At 41.5% G+C, this 24,642-nt stretch overlaps 1 protein-coding gene across 7 annotated transcripts in view; it reads left to right on the top strand.

Moving 5' to 3' along the window:
* The window catches only part of CTBP1 (C-terminal binding protein 1), a 251,168-nt gene that overhangs the window by 176,579 nt on the left and 49,947 nt on the right, over positions 1–24,642 (top strand). For 2 of the 7 annotated variants that reach the window (XM_072862800.1, XM_072862799.1), the window contains exon 1: positions 5,181–5,387. The exons of 3 other annotated variants lie outside the window; for them this stretch is intronic. Coding sequence is in view for 1 of the 4 variants with exons in the window: in XM_072862796.1 (XP_072718897.1) it covers positions 5,348–5,387 (40 nt within the window). In the remaining 3 variants the exon portion in view is untranslated. Of the gene's footprint in view, positions 1–5,178; positions 5,388–24,642 lie in introns of those variants that run through there. 2 more of the 7 variants (XM_072862796.1, XM_072862797.1) reach the window with 2 other exon arrangements.

The raw sequence follows: 24,642 nt of genomic DNA, 5'->3' as shown, positions 1-24,642 counted from the left end.
ACCAGAAAGCATTAACTTCCTACAGTGGGAAGTTTCACACAGAGGAAGTTATACTTAAAAAAAAAAGCAGCTCTAATTAAAATATGCCATTGCAAAATGAAAGTAGACTGATCCCTATGTGTGTGTGTTATGAACAAATGCTTTTCAGGATCTGAGCAAAAGAATTAAGGAAAGATTTAAATCCAGACAAAGTCTTCTTTCCAGATTTTAAATAAATGGCATTAACTTATTTTGATTACACAATTTAAAGATCTGTTTTTAGGATAAAGTTTAAATGTTGGGCCTGCTTTATCCAGCCATTCTTTTCTTCTGACATAAATCCCTTTTAGGATCTCCTAATAGCATCTGCAAGATTTACTATTCACAAAAGTTACGATATTCCCTTGAAATATAATCTTACATTTTGATTAAAAAATGCACAAAGCTTTTAAAACGATGGCTTTAAAAAGTCTTACAATGAATGACGCATGTTTGATAATGAAGCAAAAACATGCATGAAAGAGCCAGCGCACACAGCTATGACGAACGAAGGAAAATTTGTAAGTACGCAATCTCAGTATCTAGATGTAAGAAACCTCCTTATTCACTTAGAGAGCGGTCACCGAGTATCTTGGCTCGTTGCTTAGACGATACAACAGTAAAACTTCCTCTTTCAGTATCTTCAAAGTCACATCTGCTAAAGATATCCTACCCTAATGTATCTAATTTGTGGAAGCCCAAGGTCATGCCCTTATGATTAGACATTCTGAGGGGAATAAAACTTGTACTTAAATTATACATATGGCTGTTAACAGATACATTTAAAACAATGTATTTACTCTTCAGCACATGTGCTCCTCCAGCTGACTCTTAAGAAGCCAAGAAACAGTTTGGGGGCTTTGAAAAGGACCAGAATTCTTAGTGCAAAACACAGAAGACACTCAGCTGTGTAACATTACCGTTAAAAAAAAATAATAGGGGCAGTGACAGCAGTGCCAAAATGTGATAAGAGGATGGGGATGGTTACGTTTTGTGGTAGTTATATTGTAGCTGTACCAGTCATAGTCTAAAAGATGTGAAGATGACTGAATGTTTGGTGACCCAGAGGCGAGCTGGCGCACATAGGAAGTAGAACGGATAGGGGCAGTGGAAGGTTTGACTGGAGTCAGCTGGTCTGCTCCTGGGTTTTCTCATGTCCAGTCTAAAACTAGGCCACCGAAAGCCATGCAGGGGAGGAGGACTGAACTCTGGGTGAAAGCGAGGCTGATTTTCTTAAACAGAAACAGCATTGCTTTGTGTTCTGAAGGAAAACCTCAATCACTCTTGGGTTATTTTGTTTTCTTTTCCCTCCTGAGAGTCTTCATAGTTTATTCTCTAGAGCGGGTGCCTCGTGGCAGCTGTCAGAGAGCAGGGTGGAGAGACCTTTCGACTGGGGAGACGGGGTCAGATAACCCCTCTCCTTCAGCAGGTGCAAATCAGCTTTCCGCTATTGAAGGGAACGCAGTTGGTCCAGTTACAATCAGCTGAGGATCCAGCCCTTGATGTTTTCCCAGGAAACATGAATTTGTGATGTGTGTGTGTGCGCCAGGAGGGAAATAAGTCCGGCATTACCTACAGCGTGCGTATTTGCTAAGTCTGCGTACAATCAGAAAGGAAAAAGAGCAAGCATATGAATCCCTTCATGAAGTAGCGTAGAGAATACCAAACTGCAGTATTAATAACCTCCTGTTATTGAATACTCCATCTGTTCATCATGCCAACTTATCCTCACTTAGAGCACTCCCCTTGTCATAATATTTTGTACCACACTCCCCTCCCTCCTCGAAGCAGCAGTTCCAGTTTAGAACTAAACATTTGCCCAGTCATGTAACCCCACCGAGGAAATGGTCTCATTGCCTGTATCTGTTTATGTTTCTCTATGAAAAAAATGAAACTGAACTCTAATTTCATTTCTGAATTTTCATTTTTTGCTATTATTTTTTCCTGGAGATACTTCCATATCCATATTGGTATTCACAGATACTGCACTTGCGGTTTATGCGTGTTCTACCCCTAATGCTCGTTCCTGCTGATGCTTTGCCACATGGCAACTTAAGTAGTGGGGGAAAAAAAAAAAAAACCATGATTTTCTTCTTACAGCTTTGATATGTATATATTTTTATGTTTGCTAACATCTATAAATGGCAATAAAGTGGTTAACCACTTTAAAGTGATTAAAACCAAATTTGTTTATTTATGCAAACCCCACAGGAGGCGCTTGGCTAGATGCTGCCCTAGTGATGCACAGTGAGAATCTAAAGAAACTATGTTGTTTGAGGGATGTCTGAGACGTCTATGCTGAGCCACAAAAGGCTTTCCCATGAATACAGGAGGAAAACGAAGAATGTCAGAGGCTGCATAAACTTGTCCTGGGAGTTACCTCCCGATCCTGCTGGATAACCCTGTGAAATGGACGCTACCTGGAGAATGATGGGGAAAATGAAGTTATTAGGGACCCAGAGCCAAGTTGCTAAAGGCTGCCTATAAGCTAAAATCCTTTACTTGTGCTCTGATTGGATTCCTGAAATCCACACAACTTGGAGGCTGAACCCACCCTTTATAACCTTTGGGTTCAGATATTCCCCTCTCAAAAAAAAACCAACCAACCCACCAAACCCAAAACAAACAAAAAAACCCCAACAAAACAAAAACACATAGGAAAATCTGTGCATATAGAAGCACATAAGCCTGTGCATATAGAAGCACAGAAGAGATGATCTGCTTTTAGCATCAGGCATATCACTTATCAAAGTGAATTACTAATATTTGCTGCCCAAGAGTCCCTGTCTATTTGTATTAGAGGTAGCTAATACACGGGTATTGTAAGTATTGCAGACCAATCCTGCAGAACCCAAAAAAAGCTCTAAAATCTTCGTGTCTACCCCCTCCCTTTCCGTGCACCAGTTTTTAAAAATCACCCCCAGTCCCGAGTTCAGCGGTGCAGTCAGCAGAATTAACTCGCAAAACGATTAAACCGTGTGTGTGAGAGGAGGTACCGAAACTTCGCGCCGGCAGCTTGGCATGGAGTGAGGCGGCGGCACGGCCAGATGTTCGCCGAGCTCGCTCCCCCTCAGCGGGGGCACCCCAACCTCCCCTGGGGCGGCCGGACCCTGCACCTCGGCCCGCCTTGGCAGCCCGCTTCCCCTCGCCTCCAAGTCGGTAAGAGCTTTGCCATTTCCCTCTGTCTGAGGAGAATCAGGCCCTGACTTACCGCTGGGCTCAGAAAAGAGCGCTAATATCTTGATTTTATCAGAGCTTGACCTGTCGTGTCCCCCCCAGCCGTCATCTGAGGGGACTCGGGCCCCCTGGCACCCCGAGGTGCTGCTGTGGCAGCGCGGGCTTTGGGGCTGTTTGCGGCGTAACCGCTTGACAGAAACCGAGCGTTTTATTTCTGAAAAAAAGCAAAAGGGGGGGGGTTTCGCTGGCCGGGCTCGTCTGTGGGGAGGGGACGGAACGAGCGAACACCCTGTCTGCTCCCGGCCGCGGCTGAGGAGGAGGGAGGGGACGGCTGTGCGAAAGGCGTAAAAGTTTCTCAGATGGCTGGAACCGGAGCTCCCGGGGCTGAGGAGAGGAGAAACCGGGGGGAAAGGCGGCGGCGCGACGCGGGGCCATGTCGGCGCCGCGGGCCTCCGCCGCCCTCGCCCCCTCCCTCACCCGGGCGGGGCGGGGCGGGGCCGCCGTCAGCTGACCCAGCCGGCCGCAGGGGCGCCGCGCCGACTTTGGTTTTCGTCCGCCGCCGCCTCTTCGGCGGGGGGGGGCGAATGGCGGGCTCTCGGGGGGACCCCCGTGTGGTGGCACGGAGCGGGGACAACGGGCGTCGCCGGGGTTTGGGCGCTTGGCCATAACACCTGTTTTTGACCCAAATCTCAGTCTCGGTTCCACTTTGGGCAGCGCAGAGGCAAAATACTGAATTTCTACTTATTTCCCTCATCAGTGAAAGCAGGCGTTGTCCCCCCGAGGGGGTGACAGGCGAGCGGGGCTGTGTGTGAAGGCCGGGTGACACGGCGGGGACACCGTAACCCTTGGGGCTTCTGACCCCGGGGCTCCAGCACAGTGGCCGGTTTTCGGGTGCGTTGTGACCTGGCCTTTCTTTTCCCCAAAAAGGCTGATGTTGGCTCCAGCAGCCTTTTCTGAGGATCGGCCCCGCGCTGGGGTGCCATTTTGTAATTTCTTTACATCCCCATGCAGGTTGGCGTGAGTAGCTTAAATAAATTGTGATTCATTTGGTGCTGCCGGATGGTATCGTTACAGCTGAATCGGCCCTTTTTTGTAGTCCGTGGGGCTTTCCAAGCAGTGGGGCTGGGGGTTCGCCCTGAGGAGCCCCGTGAGGGAAAGGAGATGCGAGCTGCAGAGCGGGACAGCCGAGGTCGGCTGTGGTGATGTTACAGGGGCGTTTCAACGAGAAGTAAGAGCCAGTCCGTTTTTAATAAAGTGGTGTTTTCGCATTTAGAGATGGAGGGTGAGGATTGAAGAGGGTCTGGCGCCAGTCGCCCAGCACTTTGGACCTAATGGGAATATGTGGGGACATCCCTGATGGGAAAGAATATCTGTATTTGGCCAATTTGCTGCTTTTCCTCTAAACGCGTCCCTGTTCCTGGTGGTGCCGACCCCACTTCCCTGGTGGGACGGCCGGGATGGTTTTGGGCCGCGGGTGCGGCACGGGGGCTCTGAGGGCGGATCAGGGACGCAGGAGGCACTAAGCCTCACTTACCCTCGCTGGGAGCAAAATGAGAGTGTTCTGGGTGGGTGGTTTTTTCATCCCTGTTTATTTGTAAGGGGGAAAAGCCTTAACCGAATCACAAAAAATAATGAAACACCAGAAGTGTTTTGGGATGCCAGGGAGGGTGTCGAATGCAGCTAGCGTCAACTTCGTTGAAGTTTAAACAAAACGAAACAAAAGTGGCTAAATCGGGTCCCGAGAGCGGTTCCAGGTTTCAGGGCGCGCTGTCGCACCACAAACGAAACGCCGGCGAACGGAGCGTGAGGCTCTAGGCCCGCTGGCGCCCGCCCCGCTCTCTTTCTGTCTTCGGTGCGTACCTAGAACCAGGAGATCGAGCCGGGGCGCGGAAGCCCCGCCCGCGGCGGCGGCGGCGGAGGAGGCAGCGGCGGCAGCGGCCGCTCCCCCAGGCGGCAGGCGCGCGTGCGCGCGGCGGGGGCGCGCGTGCGGGCATGCGCGCGGGCGCGCGCGGAGGCGCCTCACTTCAGGGGCGCCCACGGAGTAGCCGCCATATGCCGCGGCGGCTTGTATGTTCATTGCCAGCCTCGCCGTCGCGGAGCGGCGGTGCCCCCCCGGCCTCCTCCCCGCGGCGAGCGCGGACGTAGCGCTTCAATGGGAAGTTCTCACTTACTAAACAAGGGCTTGCCTCTAGGTAACGATCTCGCGTCGCGTCGCGCCGGCCTGGTCGCGGCGGTGGGGACCGCCGGCGGCGGCGGGGGGGGGGGGTACGATCGGCCCCCGCCGCCACCACCACCACCACCTCCGCGCTTTGTGTGCCCGTCACCGCCGCTCCCGGCCCCTCCGCGCAACCCCCCGGCCGCCGGCGGGGAGCGGGGCTCCCCTGACGGCCGCATCGCCAGCGCAACTTTGCCTGGTAGCTGCTGGCGGTAGCTGGGATATTTGAATAAAAAAAATAAATACAAATGAAAATTAAAGGCGGGGAGGCGCGTGAGGCGCAGGCAGGGGGCTGGAGGTCGGCTGCGGGTATAATTCATCCTTAAATAAAAAAGTCAAACGGCGCTAAAACTGCATCCAGAATGTTAATTTGGGGTGGTTTTTCCCCCCGGTCCCGCTCGCTCTTGGGTCGAGCGGTGCCCTGGCTTTGAACTGCAGAGAAATGCTGGTAAAGTGCCATGGAGGAAAAAAGCTGTGCTAATATTTCAATAAACAAAGTTTAAAAGCGGCGTTTTATTGCTGTAAAAAGTGCTTCAGGCCTGGCTGTTGAAATGATTTTGCTAAATCTGCGGACGGGTTGTGTATCTGAGAGGTAAGGCTCTTTTCTGCAAATTGGAATTTCTCTTTTTCTTTCTTTCCTCTTCCTTTTTATTTTATTTTTTTAAACATGTGCTAGCAAATGCATGTAGGGATTGCTTCTGGTTTTTAAGGTAACATGAATAATATGCATGGGATGATGTTACAGATATGCCTCCAGAATTGCTTGGCATAAATTATCATGTTAATCTGAAGGTGATTTTTTTTTTTTTTTCCCCTTCCCCCAGACATAAGGAGACAGAATGTCGATTCTGTTTATAAACATTATCATTTTGTAAGCAAATGATACGGAAAAAAGGCTACAAAGCAGAGAATAAGCCTGTTTACTGTGTAGATATAAGTCAGTCTGCTATGCTGCTTTGTTTTCCTCTAAAAAAATTAAAATCTAAAGTCAGGATTTCACTCATAGTACCGTTCTGGACAGAATAATTGTAGAAAACACTGTTATTAGCAGTGGTTTTCAAAATTTCACCTCTTGTAACTTAAATTAAACAATTTAACATAGCCTTATATTTTAATAACTGTTGTTCTTATCAGGAAGAATGTTTGCTTTTAGGCCGTGATGGAGCAGCTAAAGATAATCATCCCTTTAGCCTCACTGAAAATAATGAGGCCTCATGAACTGAAGCGAATGTGTACTTTTTTCCCAGTGAATTAAATTTAACTATAATATTTGCGATGTACATACGTGTTTCAAGTGCATCACCCTGATGCTTTCTCCTGGGTCTCAGAAGATGTAAATTTTCTTATTTAGCATTTCAGCCCCTTGGCAAGTAGCCTGATGCCCTTATTAAAATATTTTAAATCTCATTATTGTATCCCACTAGGAAAGGTGCAAGAAAATACTAAGAAAAATAAAATTTATATTTAAATAATTTCTGTTGTAGATTGAAATCCCACTGAGCAACACTTTAAAAATCTGTATCCTTCATAAATAAAAAGGGTTAAAAAGCTCACTATAGACTATGCTAGTAGAAAGATAATTGTCCAGTGCATCTCTTTGTTCTGTGTTCTTATCTGTTTTATCTATTTTTAGCTGTGCGTTGGTGAAGCAGACATAGAAAATTAGCAGCCCAAACTGCTAACTTTAGTATATTTTATAACGTCGCTCTTTATTGACCCCCAAAGGCAGCAAAATTTCAATATTGGAATTCCTTAACGTTTGACAGATAATAGCCTCTTTGGTTTATTATTATGTCAACCATCCCGAGAGTAAGCTACTGACAAAATATTTTGTCCGCTTGCAATTCACCAGTGTATTTCAAACCAAAATGAAGCAAACAACTGCCTGCCCCCAACCTGCCACAGTTTTCCAGTCTGAACAAGAAGTAGGTGTTTATGGGGTGGCTGCAATTCATAAACAGATGAGAGAAAAAGAGACAGTTAAACTGTTCCCTCATTTTTGTCATTGTTAATGTAGAATAATAATTGGATATGAATGGAGTTTCTCTGTGTTTATTTAATGGCATCGAGGGCATAAATTGGTGCAGTGTCAGTGGTGTGTTCTCTGTCCTTCGGTAAACACCCCCACCCCTAAATAATGTAGATCCGGTATTTCTGCATCAAGGGATGTGTTATTTCATTACTGAATTGGTAAATAAAATGGTAATAATCCTGAGAATTGCTGTAGTCATGCTCAGTAGAAGAGTTTACTCAATGAAACCACTATTTTGAAATGAAACTACTACAGTCACCTTTGTGAATTTTTCAGTTCAGTGTTGTCATATGTAGTTAAGAAGTAGCTAGAGCATGCAGCTTTTGAGCACACGGCATACTACGTGTAAAAAGCTGATCGTCGTAAATACTGTATGCGCTGTGATACTTTGTCATAATGTGGAGTTCCTGATAGCGTGACAAAACAAATTACAAGTGCCCTTACATTTGGTTAGCTCTTGACTTGTCCTTCTGTATCATAAAGATAAATAGCATCTGCCCTTTGTTAAAAATGCCCGATGCTTCAATTTACTAATCTCTCTGTTTCTAAGAGTTACTGTTTTATTTACAATGTAAACAGAGTGGTTGCAGTACTTAGCCGAAAGTGTGATCAGAGAGATTAGGATTGGGCTGGCTACTGTGAAGTGTTATCGTTCAGATACAGTAGCGCACTTGCCAATGTTCTGAAATGTAAAGTCAATTCAATCCCTCCTTATTGAGTAAGAACATCTACTGCAGATCGGTGACTGGGCTGGGTAGTCCCTTTTAGGGAGAAAATTGATGTTATCCCAAAGTACCTGTTCACATGAATACCATAAGAATGGGGAAAAAAAAAAAAAGCTCATTTTACAAGTAAATAGTTTGAATAGTGATAAGTGTATGGAAGGGCACAGATCGAAATGTCTTTTACGTAAAGACGCCAAGAAGCAACATGATCTTTAGTTTGCTTATGTGAAATATAACACTTACTCCAAACCAGGCAAATATTTTGGACTACAATTGCTTGTTGCCGCTTTATCTTTCCTTACCTACTGTGCATTTGTAATAACTATGTTTTGTGGAACTTATCTGGAGAGGTTGGCTGTGTTAGAGACCTGCCTTTAAGAGTAATATTTAGGTTTTCGCCTCCCAAGCCAGCTGGGAACATTGATGAGGTGATACTCTCCAGCATGTGTCAAGCTTTCAAATCCCATCGCAGTTGGCAGTATAGCAACATAGCAGCCTCCACTGAGGCTCCCTAACCTTCTGGCCCCATAATTATTTATTTAGTGAGAGAACAGAGATGGAGTTACACTTTTAATACGTGTCCTAAAATTTAAGGTGAGGATAAAAGTTGTAGTACATAGCCCTTTAGCCTTAGTCCCTCTGCCGCACGTGCTTCTTCACTCCCAGACAGCGTAGCAGCAGGTTTACAGTTTGGGAAGACAGAAGTTCCCAGCTGTGTTTTTAGGTCTCTTTCTCTCCTACTGCCTTGAGAGCAAAGATGACCGTTCATTTGACTTTGTGTATTGATCAGGAAAAGATAGAAAACATTCATTACAGATAAATCTAAAATTAACATTTCCTGCTGAAATATAACCCTTTGCTCCTTCACCAGTATTCCTCTGGGAAGACTGGAGAAGCACAGCAGTGCTGCCAGTTGTGGTGGGCATTTTAGGATCTCTGAGCTGTGGTTACGATAGGATCTTCTCCAAGGCACAGTAATCCTGAGCCCATCTCCCCAAATTATTAACGTGCTCAGAAGTGTTTTGGGAATCTGGCAGAATCAAAGCGGTGGCTGGCTGAAACTGATGTGCGGCCTTATGCGGTGGTATTACGGGGAGGGGGAAGCAGAGTAAGTGTCTCAAACCGTTTATGGTGTGAAAAAGGGTGCTGTGAGTCCCTGGATTAGACTTTTTTATGTGTTTGTGAGTCCCTATCCTTTGATGTTCAGCTTTGGTTTGACGGTTGATAGGAGTGAAAACTTCAAATTGTTTTTGAACCTGACCAGAGACCTATCCGGTTCCTCGAGGAATATGAGACAGTCCCTGGGCTCGTCTAAATTGTGCCGCCTCATAGCTGCTATCTGCGGCCATGTCGGGGACAGGGAGTATTTGGAGCACAGCGTGCCTCAGCCACACCCTTGGGCTCTGCCTGCCGCCAGCACCAGCGCCCAGGCAGGAGCTGGCAGCACTGCTCGCCTAGCTGGCAGAGGGACGGCTGCCCGAACCGAGGTCTTTACCTGTACGGGTGCAGCAACAGGCAGCATCTTTAAAAAGAAAATAAAAAAACAGCAATGAAATAATAATTTTTATTAAAAAAAAAAAAAGCTCACAAGGTAAAATTAAATTCCAAATAAAAAAAAAATCACTCAAAAGAAACCTCTCCTGAAAAATGTTTGATGTGCAAAACATGTTTATGTTTGCTATAAAAGGGCAAGAATTTAATTTTTGAAGATGATTATAAATTAACTTGTCTCTTTTATGAAACATTTTTGTCATTTCATTTCAAACGTATCATGTTTCCTGCATTATTATTCCATTTACTAATTATCCAGTTTGTGTCTAATCAACATAATTGAAAATTGACATTGTTTGATTTTTTTTTTCTTTGAACTAAACATTGCTAATGCTATAGCATGTTTCATGTTGATATTTATTTTGGATGACCGTTGCTCATCTCTGCATTTTCATCTTTTATTATACCTGCCTTTTTCAAGGGGCTTTGGGAGGAACTTCTTGCAGTGTACCTGCCAGAAGGGATTCTCTACAGAAAGCAGAAAAAGCTGGCCTCGGGGCTGGGGACAATTGTTCAGAGTAATTGTGAAGTTGAGGGCTTTTTTTAATGGAAAGCTTTTTACTTCTGTTACATATGAAGGCTTTGTAGCTTTAGTATTAAAACACGAGGTAATGTGATTACATAATTTTGCTTTACGTTAGGTATTTTAAGGCATATTTTAATAGTTCTATTTATGGGTCAGTGGATGTCCCTTATTCGTGCCCAAATCACTTTCAGCGAGTTGTGTCACCACCGGCAAAGTTACATAAGTCTGCAGTGAAAGTTGTTCACGCTTTCTGACTCTGTATGTATGCCGGAACTCACCACGTTACCCCTCCTCTCCTTTTAGGCTTTTTAGGGGAGCTCTGATGCCAACTCACAAAAAAAGGAAGGAAGGAGAGAAACACTTCTTACTTGACTTGAGTCACAATTCCAAATTCCTGTGTGCAGCCCAAATTTCTTATTGTTGGATGTGCACTAACAGTCTTCCTGAACAGCCCCAATATTTTTTGATAGATTCCATCTTGTGCTGTCGTATGTGGACACGCCCTGCGATAAGAGCAGTGAGAGGTCCATCCCAGCGGGGTAGGCTGGAAGCTTTGCAATTAATTCTCACACTACCTTGCAGAGCATGACAAGAGCATATCTGTTTTGCTGCCTTTTAAAGCAAGTGTTGCTTTTGCCACCTTGTGTGCTCGGTTGGCACGTGACCTTCAGAAGCGAGAAACATCTGTAGTTGGGAAACCACGCTGGGCAGCCCAGTGTTATGCATGTTTACCTAAATGTGTCTGGTCTCGTGCGAAAGGGATGTAGGACATCACGTTGGACAGTCAGAGCAGAGTCCAAACACAGGTAAAGTAGGTAATGCTTTAGGAAAGCTGAGTTCTAGGGGCAGCAAAAGAGAGGGGTCCTGCTTTCTATTTTGCTCATGTTGGAGCCTTGGAAAGCCAGGCTGACTGCTGTTGCTGCTGCCATGTGGGGGATTGTCCCTCTCTCCCACCCTCCAAACATTATGAATAGGAATTAGCCTATAGCTGCCTTCTGGTGACAGCAGGAATGGCAAATCCAACTCTCCAGGGCTCTCCCTGCTGCATTCCCATCGAACTGTATTCCTTTCCTATGGCCAGAGCGTACACCGTGTGCCATAAAGCCCTGTGCCTGGCCAAGCAGAGGATTGGCCAATGTGCTGTCCTGCATCATGCTCGGCCAGTGCGCTGGTGAGTCAGAACTCAGAAGAAAGCCAGGAGAGAAGCAGCACTGCAGGGTGTTTTCATCATCTTCTACTACGCATACATTTTTTTTTTTCACTCTGCAGAATGTCATCGTAGCCCCTGGGTGAGTCAGAAGTTGGGCGAATGAGCCAGAAAGGAACTATCCTAAGATGTGTGCTCTCCAGTCAGATTGGGCTGATCTGCAGGAGGATTTGCAGGAAGGGAGTGCTGCCCCAGGCAGCTGTTAGTCATGCCTATAGTCAGCGAGAGGTGCTGCTGGGGGCTGACAGTAATGTCTTTGCCATTGGTGCAGATCCCAGTACCTTTACTTTAAAATTGAAGAATTTCTGTTGGCTTCTGTGGGATTTTTACCTGACTATGGATTTTCAGAAATAGCCCTCTATTTTAAGCCAAACTGTCCAACATTACTGTTGCTTATTTGCAGGATGGCACTCTCAGTCCCATAGAGAAAATATATGGCTTAGCAGAAACAGTGGTGTGGAGCACTTCATCAAAATTCCCAGATGAGTCAAATTTCATTAGATGGTTGCAGCCAGTTTGTCTCTTGCTGAGTATGTAGCTTTAACCTTTGCAGAGTCATGCAGGACAAAAGTGTTTAGCAGAGATAACCACAAGCCAGTCTCCAAACTCTTAAACTGATATTTAAATATTTTTTCTCTTTAATGTGTTGTACCAGATATGTTAAACTGTTTATTTTCAACCAGATAATGAGCGTTTTCACATTTGTGGTCTACCAACCACCTTAATGTGTGTCTAGTGCTTCACTGAATAGTATTAATGTGTATCACAACATTTCTTGTGTTGATTTTCCTGTTCACATAACCAGCATTGCTGAGAAGGGATCTTCAGTAATTCAGTGTTGTATGTATACGTTCCCATGCTGACTGGAACCTGGCTAGCGAAGTCTTTCTCTATATTAATATATTATTTCTTGGCTACAACAGGTCATTAAGATACTGACCAAAGTCACTGCAGCATTTTAGGTTTTATTTTGCATCCTCACCAAATTCTCTCCTGCATGCTAAAAGTCTACCTCCACTAGTTGTGCTCCTTTCCTAGACTTCCTTGTGCCACGATTACTGTCTTTCATTTCTGCTACCAGCTTTTGGTGTGGAAAGTCCTGTTTATTTTTGTTCATTTGCATTAGCTTTCAGGATCCTTTAAGATGAAAAAATGCAATATCAATTTTCAGTACCTCTATAAACCAGTTACTTGCACCTAAAGGACTTATTACCTTCACCCTCAATCAAGACTTGTAGTTAATACTGCAGTTGCCTTATTCCTTGGTTCTGTCAAATTTTTGTTGATTTTTCAGCTCCTGCGAGGCTGTCAAAGCCTATTTGAATTGCGTCGAATTTGCAGATAGTTCTTAATGTGGAACCTTTCCTTGTTATCCTAAAGCTAAAGTGGCTTCCTACGTCTGCTGTGGTTGAGGTTTGTCATCAGCAGTTTAGCCACCGAAGCCCTACTCCTTTGTGAACTTGGAACTCAGCACAGCCAGACAGCAGATTTTTATTTTTTATTTTTGCAAGCAAAAGCAACATCTAAGAAAATAACCTTTTATCTGTGTAGAGCTGGATGTATTTTAGCCATGTCAGTCTAGATAAAAAGAATGTCTTGCATTTTTTTAAAAGCTTGTGGGAGGAGGCTCACAATAGAGGCTCCATTGTACTGTTAGTACTGAGCGTACAGGAAATCACACATTAGCTATGACGAGAGTATTGCAGGGGAGTTTTAAGTTTACTTAATTCCCATAGTATTATATGGTTTTGAAAGGGTTTCACAATACATTGCCTTTTGGGTTTGGTTGTCTACGTTGTTTTTATTTGGCAGTCCTCTGTTCAAGGCTTTCTCTTACCATGTCTTTGTTCAAAAGGTTTCATGTTTTGAATCCTTGAATCCAGATGACTTTCCTTCTTACTGTAAATACAGAGGCATACAAATACACTTGGTATTTATCTCATGACTGCCCCGCAGCCACCTAAAATTTAAATCTAGCATTATGTATTCAGCAGTGAGAACTATCTCCTTAGAGCAAGCAATAAAAAGGGGGTTTAAGTAGGAATTTGGAGAACAGTAAGCTGCAGGCACAACTTTTCCTTTCCTAGCAGATTTTGATCCTGCAGGATGTTGAGTTATTCAGCTTCCAGTTAATATCAAGGGGAATTGGAGTGGGCTTACAAATCTGTAGGATCCTGGCTGCATCCTACACACTAAGCCCAAATTATTACAGGATAACGTTTTTGTTAAAATTTTGTCCAAAGACTGGTTTGGCTCGGTACTTGCAGTTGAGGAGCAAGTTCTGTCACTCATTTGAAAGAACTAGGATTATGAGGACTCTCCAAAATCATGAACCTTATTTTCTTAGTCCTGTGAATAAAGAAAGTACAAAACAGTGTATTGCATTGAGTTGGTAATTTAGAACCTGAAGTACTGTGAATATTACAATTTTACATTTGTTTTTATAACTTTGCTAGCATCTTCACTCTGGACTTGTTTTTAAGCCTGTTAAATTTTGTTAGCGATTTTTCTGAGCTTTGTGGCTTTGTTTTAAAAAAATACATTAAAAAAATCTGTTAACAAATACATAAATAGAAAATATTTTCTTATACCCACAAAGAGTCAAAGGAAAAAAAAAAAACAAACCAAGAAACTGAAAATAAAGTTTGGGTTTTTTGACTGTCCTGGGGATACTGTCTTACAGAAATTATGAATTTTTCAAAGTGTGGTTTACAGAATTCTAGCAGCAATTGAAATGCCCTAAAGATTTATTGGCAGGAAGGTGGGGGTTTTTTGTGCAGAAAAAAAAGGATCTCAAAAATCATCTAATTCTCTCTCAGATTTTTGAAGAGAATTAGTAAAAATTAGTTTTCGTTTTCGAAGACTAATTCCAAAAAGAACATTAAACAGTGATTATTTTTATAAATAGTAAATAACCTCATCTGCTATATCTAAGATTTCTTTGATCACAAAAGTGCATAGTGAAAGAAGCAGTCCATGAATAAGCCATATGATACCTGGGAAACTGCTCACATTTAATTAAGTACAATTTTAAATCAGGTTAGTTAAGCTAGTGCAAGCATGTCTGAACTCTTGTTTAAGTGTAAACTAGGCTTATTTCACATTTGCATTAAGATATTTAGGAATCAGCAAAACCAAATCAAAACGTGGTACTTTGCAGTGACTTTATATTGGGTATTTGTGTTCTGGTTTACAAGCATACTTGAGCATAAATACAACTTCTTTGTCTCAGATGCATACCTCTCTAGAAGCACCTGTGTTCAGAAGTTAATGTCCTACATGAGAACTCAGTCACCTTCTTGAAGCCCTTTTCTTTTTTTCCTTTGGTTCTACAAGAAGTTTTACATTACTTAAAATCTTACTTAAGTACTGAAGTAAGGTGAAGTGCAGGGTTGCTGACTTTCAGGGCAAATTTGGTCTAATTATTGACAGGAGAATTGAAAGAGCGGGGAAGCAGAGACAGCAGTGCTAGCAAATGTGCTAAGTGGCGGTGGAATGGCCCAGCCGGTCTTGGTGGTCTTCCCACACTTGCGAGTAGCCTCAGGAGTGAACTGGGATAATTCACTTCACTTCTCCGTGCCCAGTCCCACCAAGCATTCAGTGCAGGCAGTGATGGTGAGGTTACCTGGGAAAGCTCTCCGGGATCTGTTGGAAATGGCACCAAATTAGAGTAGGATTCTGTTGCTAATGGTGCTTTGAGTAGGTGCTTGGTAGGTCTTGTTTGTGTCTTGTTTCATCGCAGGGAAAAGGTTTGGGAGGCAGTGTGCTTTCAGCTGTTAACTGAATTAAGGTAAACGCGCTTAATGAAAAGACAACCTGTGGCTTGACTGGATGCAACGCTGTACAAAACATTCTGCTGTGATTGAAGGGCTTACTTTTTTCAAATTAAAAATGTACTTTCCACCATTAAAGCTCTTCCTCTTTAAACAGCAAAAAAAACCCTCCCGTATGTTTGAATTGGGAAGTTGTATTTCACAAATTAGCTTGACAGAACATGCATGCAAACAAACCAGCAAAATACTGGTAAGTGGTGAGCCTGCAGCTCCATGTGCTGTGCACTGAAATATGGGGATGTTATGCTAGCACTGAGTGCTCTTGCTCCTACTGAGATATGAGGGCTTGGAGCAGAGACATGACTGTGAGCTATTTTTACTTAGCAGTTGAACTTTGGAAGAGAAGAAGTAAGGGATAATTTCTTTCGGTTTGAGTTTGCACATTGTACAACTATTAAAAACTTCAAGATGACTGTTAAGTAAAGACAGCTACTTGAAGTGCCAGATGGAAAAGAGCAAGAAAAATGCCTTCTGTTTAAAACAGGGGATTATTGCTCGTTTTGTTTGGGGGTCTTCTCCAGGCCACACAGTTGCTGTGCCTGGCTCTCTTCAGTGTTGCAGTTTCTGTCGTGGGGCCCATTCAGATATTAGATGCGTAGCGAGATGCATTTCTCTCTTGTTAATTGTATGACAGAATGCAGGCTTCAAACAACATCGTTGTCACATGGTACCAGGTCTGCATCACAGCACGGGGCTGCGTTGCTGACATGGGGACGGCACTTTTTTTAGTTCCTACTTGCATTGTCCAGTAAGTGCTCCGAAGGACATTGCAAACATTTCTGCTATTCTAGAAATGCGCTGGCTTTCTCAAAAGCTGTCGTGGTTTGTGAAATATGATACCGGCTGTTTGGTTTGGACATGAGACCCCTTGATTCATTCTTTTGCAGAGGAGTCAATCATCTTATTACGTCCATTTTATATGGATTTACTTTGAGGCCTGTGTTAGTTTATACATAACTTCGAATAATTGGAAAATGTGAAAAATGTGGAGTATTCTTCAGTTGGCTAAAATTTTAAAAGGGTGTTTTTTCCTGCCGGCATCTGGAAGTCAGCCAGGTGAAAGTTGACATTCCCACAATACCTTTTCTGTGGGATAATGGGCAAGTTCAGGGCAGCATTCTTTCTTTCATTTATATAAACAGACTGTGCTGGCCAAGGCTATGGGAGAAGTGTTGCTGAACATGAAATTGTTGCTGTTTTCCCTCGCAGTTGTTGCTCTGTTGACAATGATTTTTTTTTTAATTTCATTATTGTTCTCCTGTTTATATTTAAATAACATGGAGTCTTCTGTTCTGTTACCATTTAGGATCTTGCCCAAGGCAATGCTGTATGAAAAACTGATGCACTCTCCAGATGATTTCATACACGGTAGTGAAACGATGTAACTAGTACAAAACTAACTTCCAGAAGCTTTCAAAAAGTAGAAGGGTATTTGTACAACAATAGGGTCTCCTTGACAATAGATGAAAAGAGGTGAAGGTCTGAGAAGCTGAACTGACCTTTCATCTTATTCTGCTTTGCCACCGCTGGTCCTTCCAAAACGTAGCAGGAATAAATTGTCAGGGAAGCATGGAGCTGAGTGTGCAGGTACTGTTGCTCTGTCGCTGACTGACAGCTTTCAGTTGCCACTGCTGTTCTGAGTAGGGGTAATTTTTATAATATTAAAGATTGACAGGAATTTATTAAAATATGTTTTTCCCTGTCAGAATTCATATCTTTGTACTTTCAGAGTTGCTGAACAGTTTACGTACTGCAAAGGTTATTGTGAAGTGCATAACTTTGCATATAGTTTTATCAGTTAGGAATATTCAGTGTGTCTTAAGCATATGTGTAGATTTTTTTTTTTTTTTTTGGATCCCAAACAGGAATTTAGTGTGTACTGCCTCAAACTAATAGTTTATACAATTTCTACTCTGCAGAAATTGTGGCCTCTCCACCCAGATAAATTATCATTTTTCAGCCTCTACAAAAACTACAGCAATGCTGGGTCAGTTAGCTGTGGGCAACCTTAGGTAAAGCTTGGGGAAAGGCAGTCAGAAACAGAGAGAATTTCAGAGATGCTAAATGTTTAATCTGCAGTTTTTGTGGGCTGTGATATAAACACCGTTCTTGTTAAAAAATCATCTTAGTGACTTAACGGTTTTTCACCTTAGGTCTTTTCTACCAGCATTTTTTTTTTTTTTTTTTTGCCTTTAAATGGCAAAGTTTTTTATAGAAAATGCATGGTTTCTATTATCGATGCTTAAGATGGCAGCAAGCAACTGTCACATCTGAAAATTCAGTTGTTAGTGAATTCTGAACTGACAGAGGAAGAAAGTCTGCTGAAACCCTTAATCTTTCATGCTACCTGGATAGGTTGGAACATGGACATATAATTATTCCCTTTTATCCACTGGTGTCACTGAGGTCCCTACACAGACTGAAGCTAGTAAAAGAACCTAAAAATCATTTTATGTAAACTTTGCATTTTCCCATGCAGTGTGTAGGCCCGTTGTCCCATAATCTGTATGTTCACTTAAATATGAAGTCAGTAGGATGGGTACAAGCACTTGTAATTTTCTGTTCTCTATTCATGCAAAGTGCAGCAAAACAGTAAAATTCAAATGCACTAAAATGCATTAATGGTGGGATTTCCTACTTCCAGTTTTGTGCCCATGGTTTTTCATCTGTCTTAAGCCTCTAATGCCTTTTAATATGTTTTCTGGAACTAAATAGGAAGAAAAGCACTGTTGCTTACTTGATAAAATAAAGACATATTAAGAAACAGAAATTTATTGTCCCTGTCTTCAGTTTGTTTTCATTTAGAACAGAGGTTTTATGGACCTTTTAGTTGGAGATTATTTATTTCTGTAGGTTTTAAAGAACAAATACTTGAACTGCTGCTTTTATTGCATGTAAATGTCAGTATCTTGGAACGGGCTATATTTAGATCTGTAGCATTCTTCTCTATTCAATATTTCGAAGCTTCCTTACTTAAAATAAGTCTGTTTTTTCCACATACAAATGCATACATATGTGGAACATATACGCCATGTATGAACTTATTTTTTTTGCTGTAGTACAGAAAGTGGTAGCATCTTTTTATCAATTGTGAAGTTGAAGTTGCTCATACACATACAAAATTTTAATTCCATCAGATATGTATGTGCACATCGTTATGTGAGCCGCTTGTGTGCAGATACGTATCTGCTCATTCCTAATGCGCTTGATTTTGCAACTAATACTCAAACAGCGGACTGCCTTACTGTGCCAGCAGCTCTGCTGACTGATTGCAGAACCCCAGTTCAACTCAGTGTGAATAAGGAACAAAGTGAGACCTTCTTAGATAAAGACAAAAAAAAAAATCCTAATGAAAGATGTGCACTGAATAGTAACTTGCGCTTTTGGGTGTACCAACTGTGAAACCTCCGTAAGAATTGCTAATATTGTACGAGTGTTCCCTCCTTCTTAATAGAGGTGTTCTGTATCCTGTTTTTCTTGTTGACTAGAGAATGACAGCTTTTAGAAGTATTGTAATGATGAAGTGCCATTAGCTGTATACCATTCACATCTTAAATTGCATCCTTTGTTGTGTTCTTTGCTATTCTTGTAAAATAGTTGGGTATGGTCAGGATCTTGATTTCCAGCACTTCTGCTTTCTTTTTATTTTCTTGTTTTGTAGGTTATTCATTTTTTTGTTGAATTATATGTATTTCTGTGATCAGTTGGCATGGAAACATGGCTGCTTTATAGGCCAGTTGCTTTTAGCATTAATTTGCAGGTACTTGTTTTTGAATGTGAAAATGGAAACCATTTATGTTCTTCATCATTCCCTGTCATTAATACTTGCATGCTTTCCAATGCAACGTAAATTATCTTTCTTTCTGTCTTAGAGGGGAAAATGTACTCTTTTTTTTAAAGAAGGAAAAAAAATACTCTGCTGCATCATGTATACTGTATTAAGACAGTACTTGTATAAAAATTATTTTTATACATATAACTCAACAGAATCAGTGAAACAAAGCCTAACACCACATCTTAGTTTAAGCCCGCAAAGTGTGTGACACTTTTCAATAATGCAGTCACACCACTCGATTTCTTTTTTTATTAACGTATTTATTGATGTTACCTTTCCTTTTTTTATTTCAAGAGAGCTCTGTTTCCTTGTAGGGCTTTGCTGAATTTCACTTGAAAAAGGTTAGAGGTTTAGTCTGATCAGTACTGAGGAAAGTGGGGGAATACTTTCGTTGGTATGTGGTGACTTCAGTTAGTGGAGTTTGCAGCAGCTCCTGAAATTCCTCAATACTGGCAAAAGTGAACTTGTAGACTTTTTTTTTTATAATGATTGCAGCACTGTTCATGGTGACATGATGGTATGCTGCAGCGATTGCTGCTTGGAGAAGAACAAGTAGCACTATCACACATCTTCATCATGAAGAATAGTTAGAGTCTTAGTGTTTGTTCACATTTATAGAAATTTGAAACTGTATCTGAATACATACTATTTTAAGTATAGATAACTAAATATCTAATTTAAGACCTGCTATAAGCAGGTGCAGACTGTCTACTTTCAGTGTAGTTGCTTTCAAGTTCTTTAGGATGAGATTTAATCTCATTCTAATTTCTAATAGCTACAGACTGTTGTCTGAAGAGCTTTATACAAGTTGGATATGCAGAATAAAAATAAGATTTGAATTAATTTACTTTGGCTCATACTTCTCCATCCCGTTCCAGACTTCAAACACTTTGTTTCGCTAACCATTTCATAGGGAGCATGCAAAACAAACATTCAATGATACTGCTCTGAACTCCGTTTTACGTATTTAATAAATAATTGGCTCATCTGGCCTATTGGGTGTATTGCTGCATTGCTTTTTCTTTATTCCCCAAGTTAAAGTACACACAGTTAAATTTTAAAAACATAAATCTATGCAGGATTTGACAAATTTCAGTAAAAGACCTACAGATCTGCAGATTAGGAATACGTTGTTCATGCCTCTAGTCCTATGTTATGAATTTCATGGTATTACTCAGCAACCATATGGCTCATTCCCTCTGAGCAGTTAAAAAAAAAAAATCAGAAAACAAAACAAACAAAACCCTATAGGTGTAAACCCCATGTTTTCACATTTAATATTTTCTTTAAATAACTTCAGTGGAAAAAAAAATAGTTTGCTTCATACCAAACCCTTCTACCGAAACTGTTCAGCACTTTCTTGAAGTTACTTGCAAGCGGCTTTCTCGGAGGTTAAGAAAGAGAGTTTAGTACAGAAGATGAGGGCTTTTTGTCTTGCTTTCAGCAGCTTACAGATCAGATTTTTACTAACCGTGATGCAGCTGTGAAAAGAAGTTAGGCCGTGCCGCTTCCTGTGTGACAGTATCTCATCATACGCACAGAATAAAACCATTTCTCCCCTCTTCCCCCCACACCCCTTCCCCTGCATTCTCTCATAAACAAATGGGTCTGTTAACAGAGAAGAGTGAAAAATAAATGGGTGCCACCCTTTTATCATCTCAATATACTTGTCGGAGTAACTGGAGACAAGATGCACTTCTGTGGCTGTTGTAAACTACTTTTTTTTTTTCTTTTCTTTTCTTTTCTTTTCTCCTTCCCCATCCTTCCCTGAAGTGCCTAATGGCACTCCTGATCCAGGAAGGGCAGCAGTGAGAACCATGCTGGGGGGAAAAAAACCCACTATAATTCACTTAATCCCTATACTGAATTGTAACTTTTCTGGCTTAGATTGATCTCTTCTTGCATGTTCTCTCTGGAACTAAATTTTCCGTAATCAGCATATCCTCTTTCTACATATCTTTAATTCTTTAACCAGATTGTTGTCTGTGGTTGGTGTCCTGCAGCACTCACAACTTGTTAGTTCTGTCTGGTGGTAAATGTTAAGTTCATGCAGCACTTGCCAGTTGCCTTGTATTGTTTTGTGATAAGGTGGCCCCCAAAATTCAGGACAAAGTGAGTAAGTTAAGTGTACTTGCTGTTGTGTGATCCCTGCTCTCCCACAGGAAGAGAGCGTCTTTCTTGAATTAATTTATTCACAGGTTGGATACAGAACTCACTGAAATAAAAGGCTTCCCTTCTGTTGGGAAGCCCTCCCATATTCTGCTGTGGGTGCTTGCCAGACCTCCCAGAGAATTAAGCTACTAATCGTGTTGACCTTCCAATATTTTTGACATAAAAGTGTAATTAATTTTATATGAAGTAGTTAACATGCTTTAAGGAATATATAGTCCTGCTTAAATTGAGTATTTTATCTAAGTGTTCTGGAAAGTACCTATAGAACAAGTATGAGAAGAAATGTATCAAAACACAGACAGGTGTCAGAGTGTCACTAGAAGTAGTTTATATCCTTAAAGGAAAAAAATGACTAAAACTTGTATTAGTTGTGCAGTTTTCAGTAACTCCATTTGTTTTGCAAGTCGTTTGGCTGCTGTGAGATTGTGGTAGGCATTGTATGAAGTTAGAAGACAACCAAGTTAGCTGTCTGCAAGGTAATAATGCAATAAAAAGCATCTTAATATGCTTTTGTTAAGATGATGATATGTTGCAACTTGCTGCAAGGTAATTTTATAGTCACTAGCATTCAAAACTTGGAAAGAAGATTTCTGATTAAAATACTGGTGAGAAGCCTGGATGCTATCAGTATTGTTAACTTTGAGTAGCAGCTCAGAAAAGCCCCTGAGGGTCACATTTCACAATGTATTGTGGCAGTGTAAACTTTCTAAGAAATAATGCTAATTATTTTTCCAAAAACAGGAGAACACACAGGTGGAGTTGCCTCTAAAAGCATTTAGCTCTTTGACCAGCACCAGCTTATTCACTATTTGTATGTCCCTTGTTTTATCTGGTTTACAGTGCAGACCTAATAAATGACCCTCATCTGGGCTACTTGTGGATGTAGAATTTTCACTAGAGAGAGTTATTTTCCAGATTTCACCTGCTATTCTCAGCACTCGTTTCTTCTCTCCCTTTTGTAACTGGGATGACAATCCTGACTCAGGAGGGGGAGAAAGAATGAAAAGATTGATCTGAAGAAAATATTGTAAGAGCTACAATTTCCTCTGAAATAACAGTTGTGTTATCAAAGTACCTAATAAGCAAAAAGAGAGTGGTAGTAACCAAAGTTAGGGAGCAGAAGTAATAACTTCTGGTTTTTAACTTTTGCAGCGATAAGCCTGTGCTAATTTGGTTTGCTTTGCATCCAGAAAATAAGGTAAACAATGTGGTATGAAGACCTGTTGCTCTGTTGTTGTTTCTCGATCTCGAGAGCAAGGATTAGCTTCGTGTTCTCCCATGACATTCTGGAAAATAGTCGTAATGCTTTCTTGGTTTCTGGGAGTTATCTGATAGCTGTTGTCTTGCACTGGGCAAGCACTAAGCTGTCGTTCCCTCGCATTTTTTCAGAAATTACAGCCATCAGGAAGCAGTTAGGCTTGCTTTCCAGTATCTTTCTCTGTGCCGTGTCCATTTTCTGAACAACAGAACGAGTTTCAAGATACGCTTTGAGTTTACTTGCATGAAGTCGGTGATCCTTTGATTATCTTTGGATGATAAAATTCCAAGTCACTTGAGTGTTTCCTGTGACTGTCTGCTTTTAGAAATATAATGCTCTTGCAAGCCTTTCAACACGCTGCTGTTTATCCTGCTACTGCCATCCCTCCTGTTTCTCGTTTCAGAAAATGTAGAAAAACCATAGAGTAAGGTTTCTTATTTTGGAAATTCTTTATCGCATCTAATGCATTGGTCTGGTTTCCATTCGAATTGCTTCTCAATCTGTTGTCAATCTATATTTTGTTTTGAAAGGAAGTTGCTGGGGTCCATTTTTTGTAACTGTCCATTTTTCACAAACTGTAATGCTGCAGAAGTCTGAGGCTGTCACTGTGAGAGGGGGAGATGACATTTGTGTGACGCACATATGTGCCGTGGGCAGATTTTGTAAATGTCTCTGCCTGCAGATTGGGGGACACAGGAACTGTAACAAGTGTATTTTTTTAAGATAAAGCATACACGGAAAAGGCTAGCATAAAGCTACAAACCGACATCTTAACTTCATTTGCTGAGAAATGTAATAGTGAATTCATTTTCCAAAATACAGTGCTCAATCAAACCAAGAATATGCAGTTGGAGAGATAACCTGTTCAGAAATCTTGCCTGTGTGAAGAATGAAGGGTAGCCCTTTGCCTTAAGGTTTTGTAACTCTTAATAATGGAGTCAATAATTCCTTTTATAATACTTTCTTGCAACTGATGTTTTTAGCACCGATAAATGTTTTATGCAATTTACAGAGATAGAACATGATTTGTGCCCTGAAAAATTTATAATTTGAAGCCTTTATCTGCAGACAAAGCATTTTTATGCATGTGAATAGACCCTTTTCAAGTTGAAAATGGTTAAACTACAGAGACTAAAAGAAACATTATAAAGCCTAGTGAAAAAATGCAAATATGGGTCATTTTTAAGCACTTCTGACTTCTCACCAGTTCAGTGGAAACAACTTAAAGTGTTCAAAAAGCTTCTCTAAACCCTTTAGTATGTGGTCTGTGTGGGAAGAAATATTTTGCTTCTCTCATCAAGTCATGGGAATAACTCCCGATTTTAACTGTGTTTTTCAGTACAGCTTTAACTGTGATATTGGGACCAGAGCCTTTGTAATTGAAACTCAAAACTCTACTTGAAGAAAAGCTCAGTACAACGGCTCTCTTACATCATACACTTTTATTATATTATGATTAAATGTAACATGATAATATAAACCCAGCTTTTTGCCTTAAACTGCTTGTTTTATTTGGCACTTTGACTGTTGTTACTGGCCCATTCTCAGTGAGCTTGTCATTTTTATACATCCTGTTTGCTTACCTTCAAAATGAACATCTTTTCAGAAAATCCTATTTATTCAAGCTTGGTTTGGCTGCAGATGACCCTGGATGGGAGGTGCAGGACTTGATTTCAGTATGCTCCAGACTTTCTCATTTTTACAACAAAACTGTTCTTTGGTTTGTAATCATCATCAACCATTTTCTTAATATTGACAGAGAACGGCAGAGGTCAGTGGCTGTGGGAGGAACCGAAAAGGGAGAGAGAAAAAAGAGCTTTAAGGAGCCGTTTGCACTGGTCCGGTGTTCGTCAGAGTTGCTTTGGTTTTCAGAAGAACATAATGGAGTGTAACTCAAGAGGGAGTTTATTATCCTTATTTACTAGAAATCTTCATACTGTGTTGAGTTGTCCCTTTTTAATTATGCTGATCTTAAAAGTCTGGGCTATATATATATATATATTTGTTTTTTTAAAAAGTGTTTTAGCTGTATATCTTAGAGAAAGTTTCTAGCCCTCCTCCCTTCTTCCCATTCCTAAACAAGAGAGTCATAG

The sequence above is a fragment of the Ciconia boyciana genome, chromosome 5 (genome assembly GCF_034638445.1).
Source record: "Ciconia boyciana chromosome 5, ASM3463844v1, whole genome shotgun sequence".
Lineage (NCBI taxonomy): Eukaryota > Metazoa > Chordata > Aves > Ciconiiformes > Ciconiidae > Ciconia > Ciconia boyciana.
This window is presented reverse-complemented; position numbering and strand designations above follow the sequence as displayed.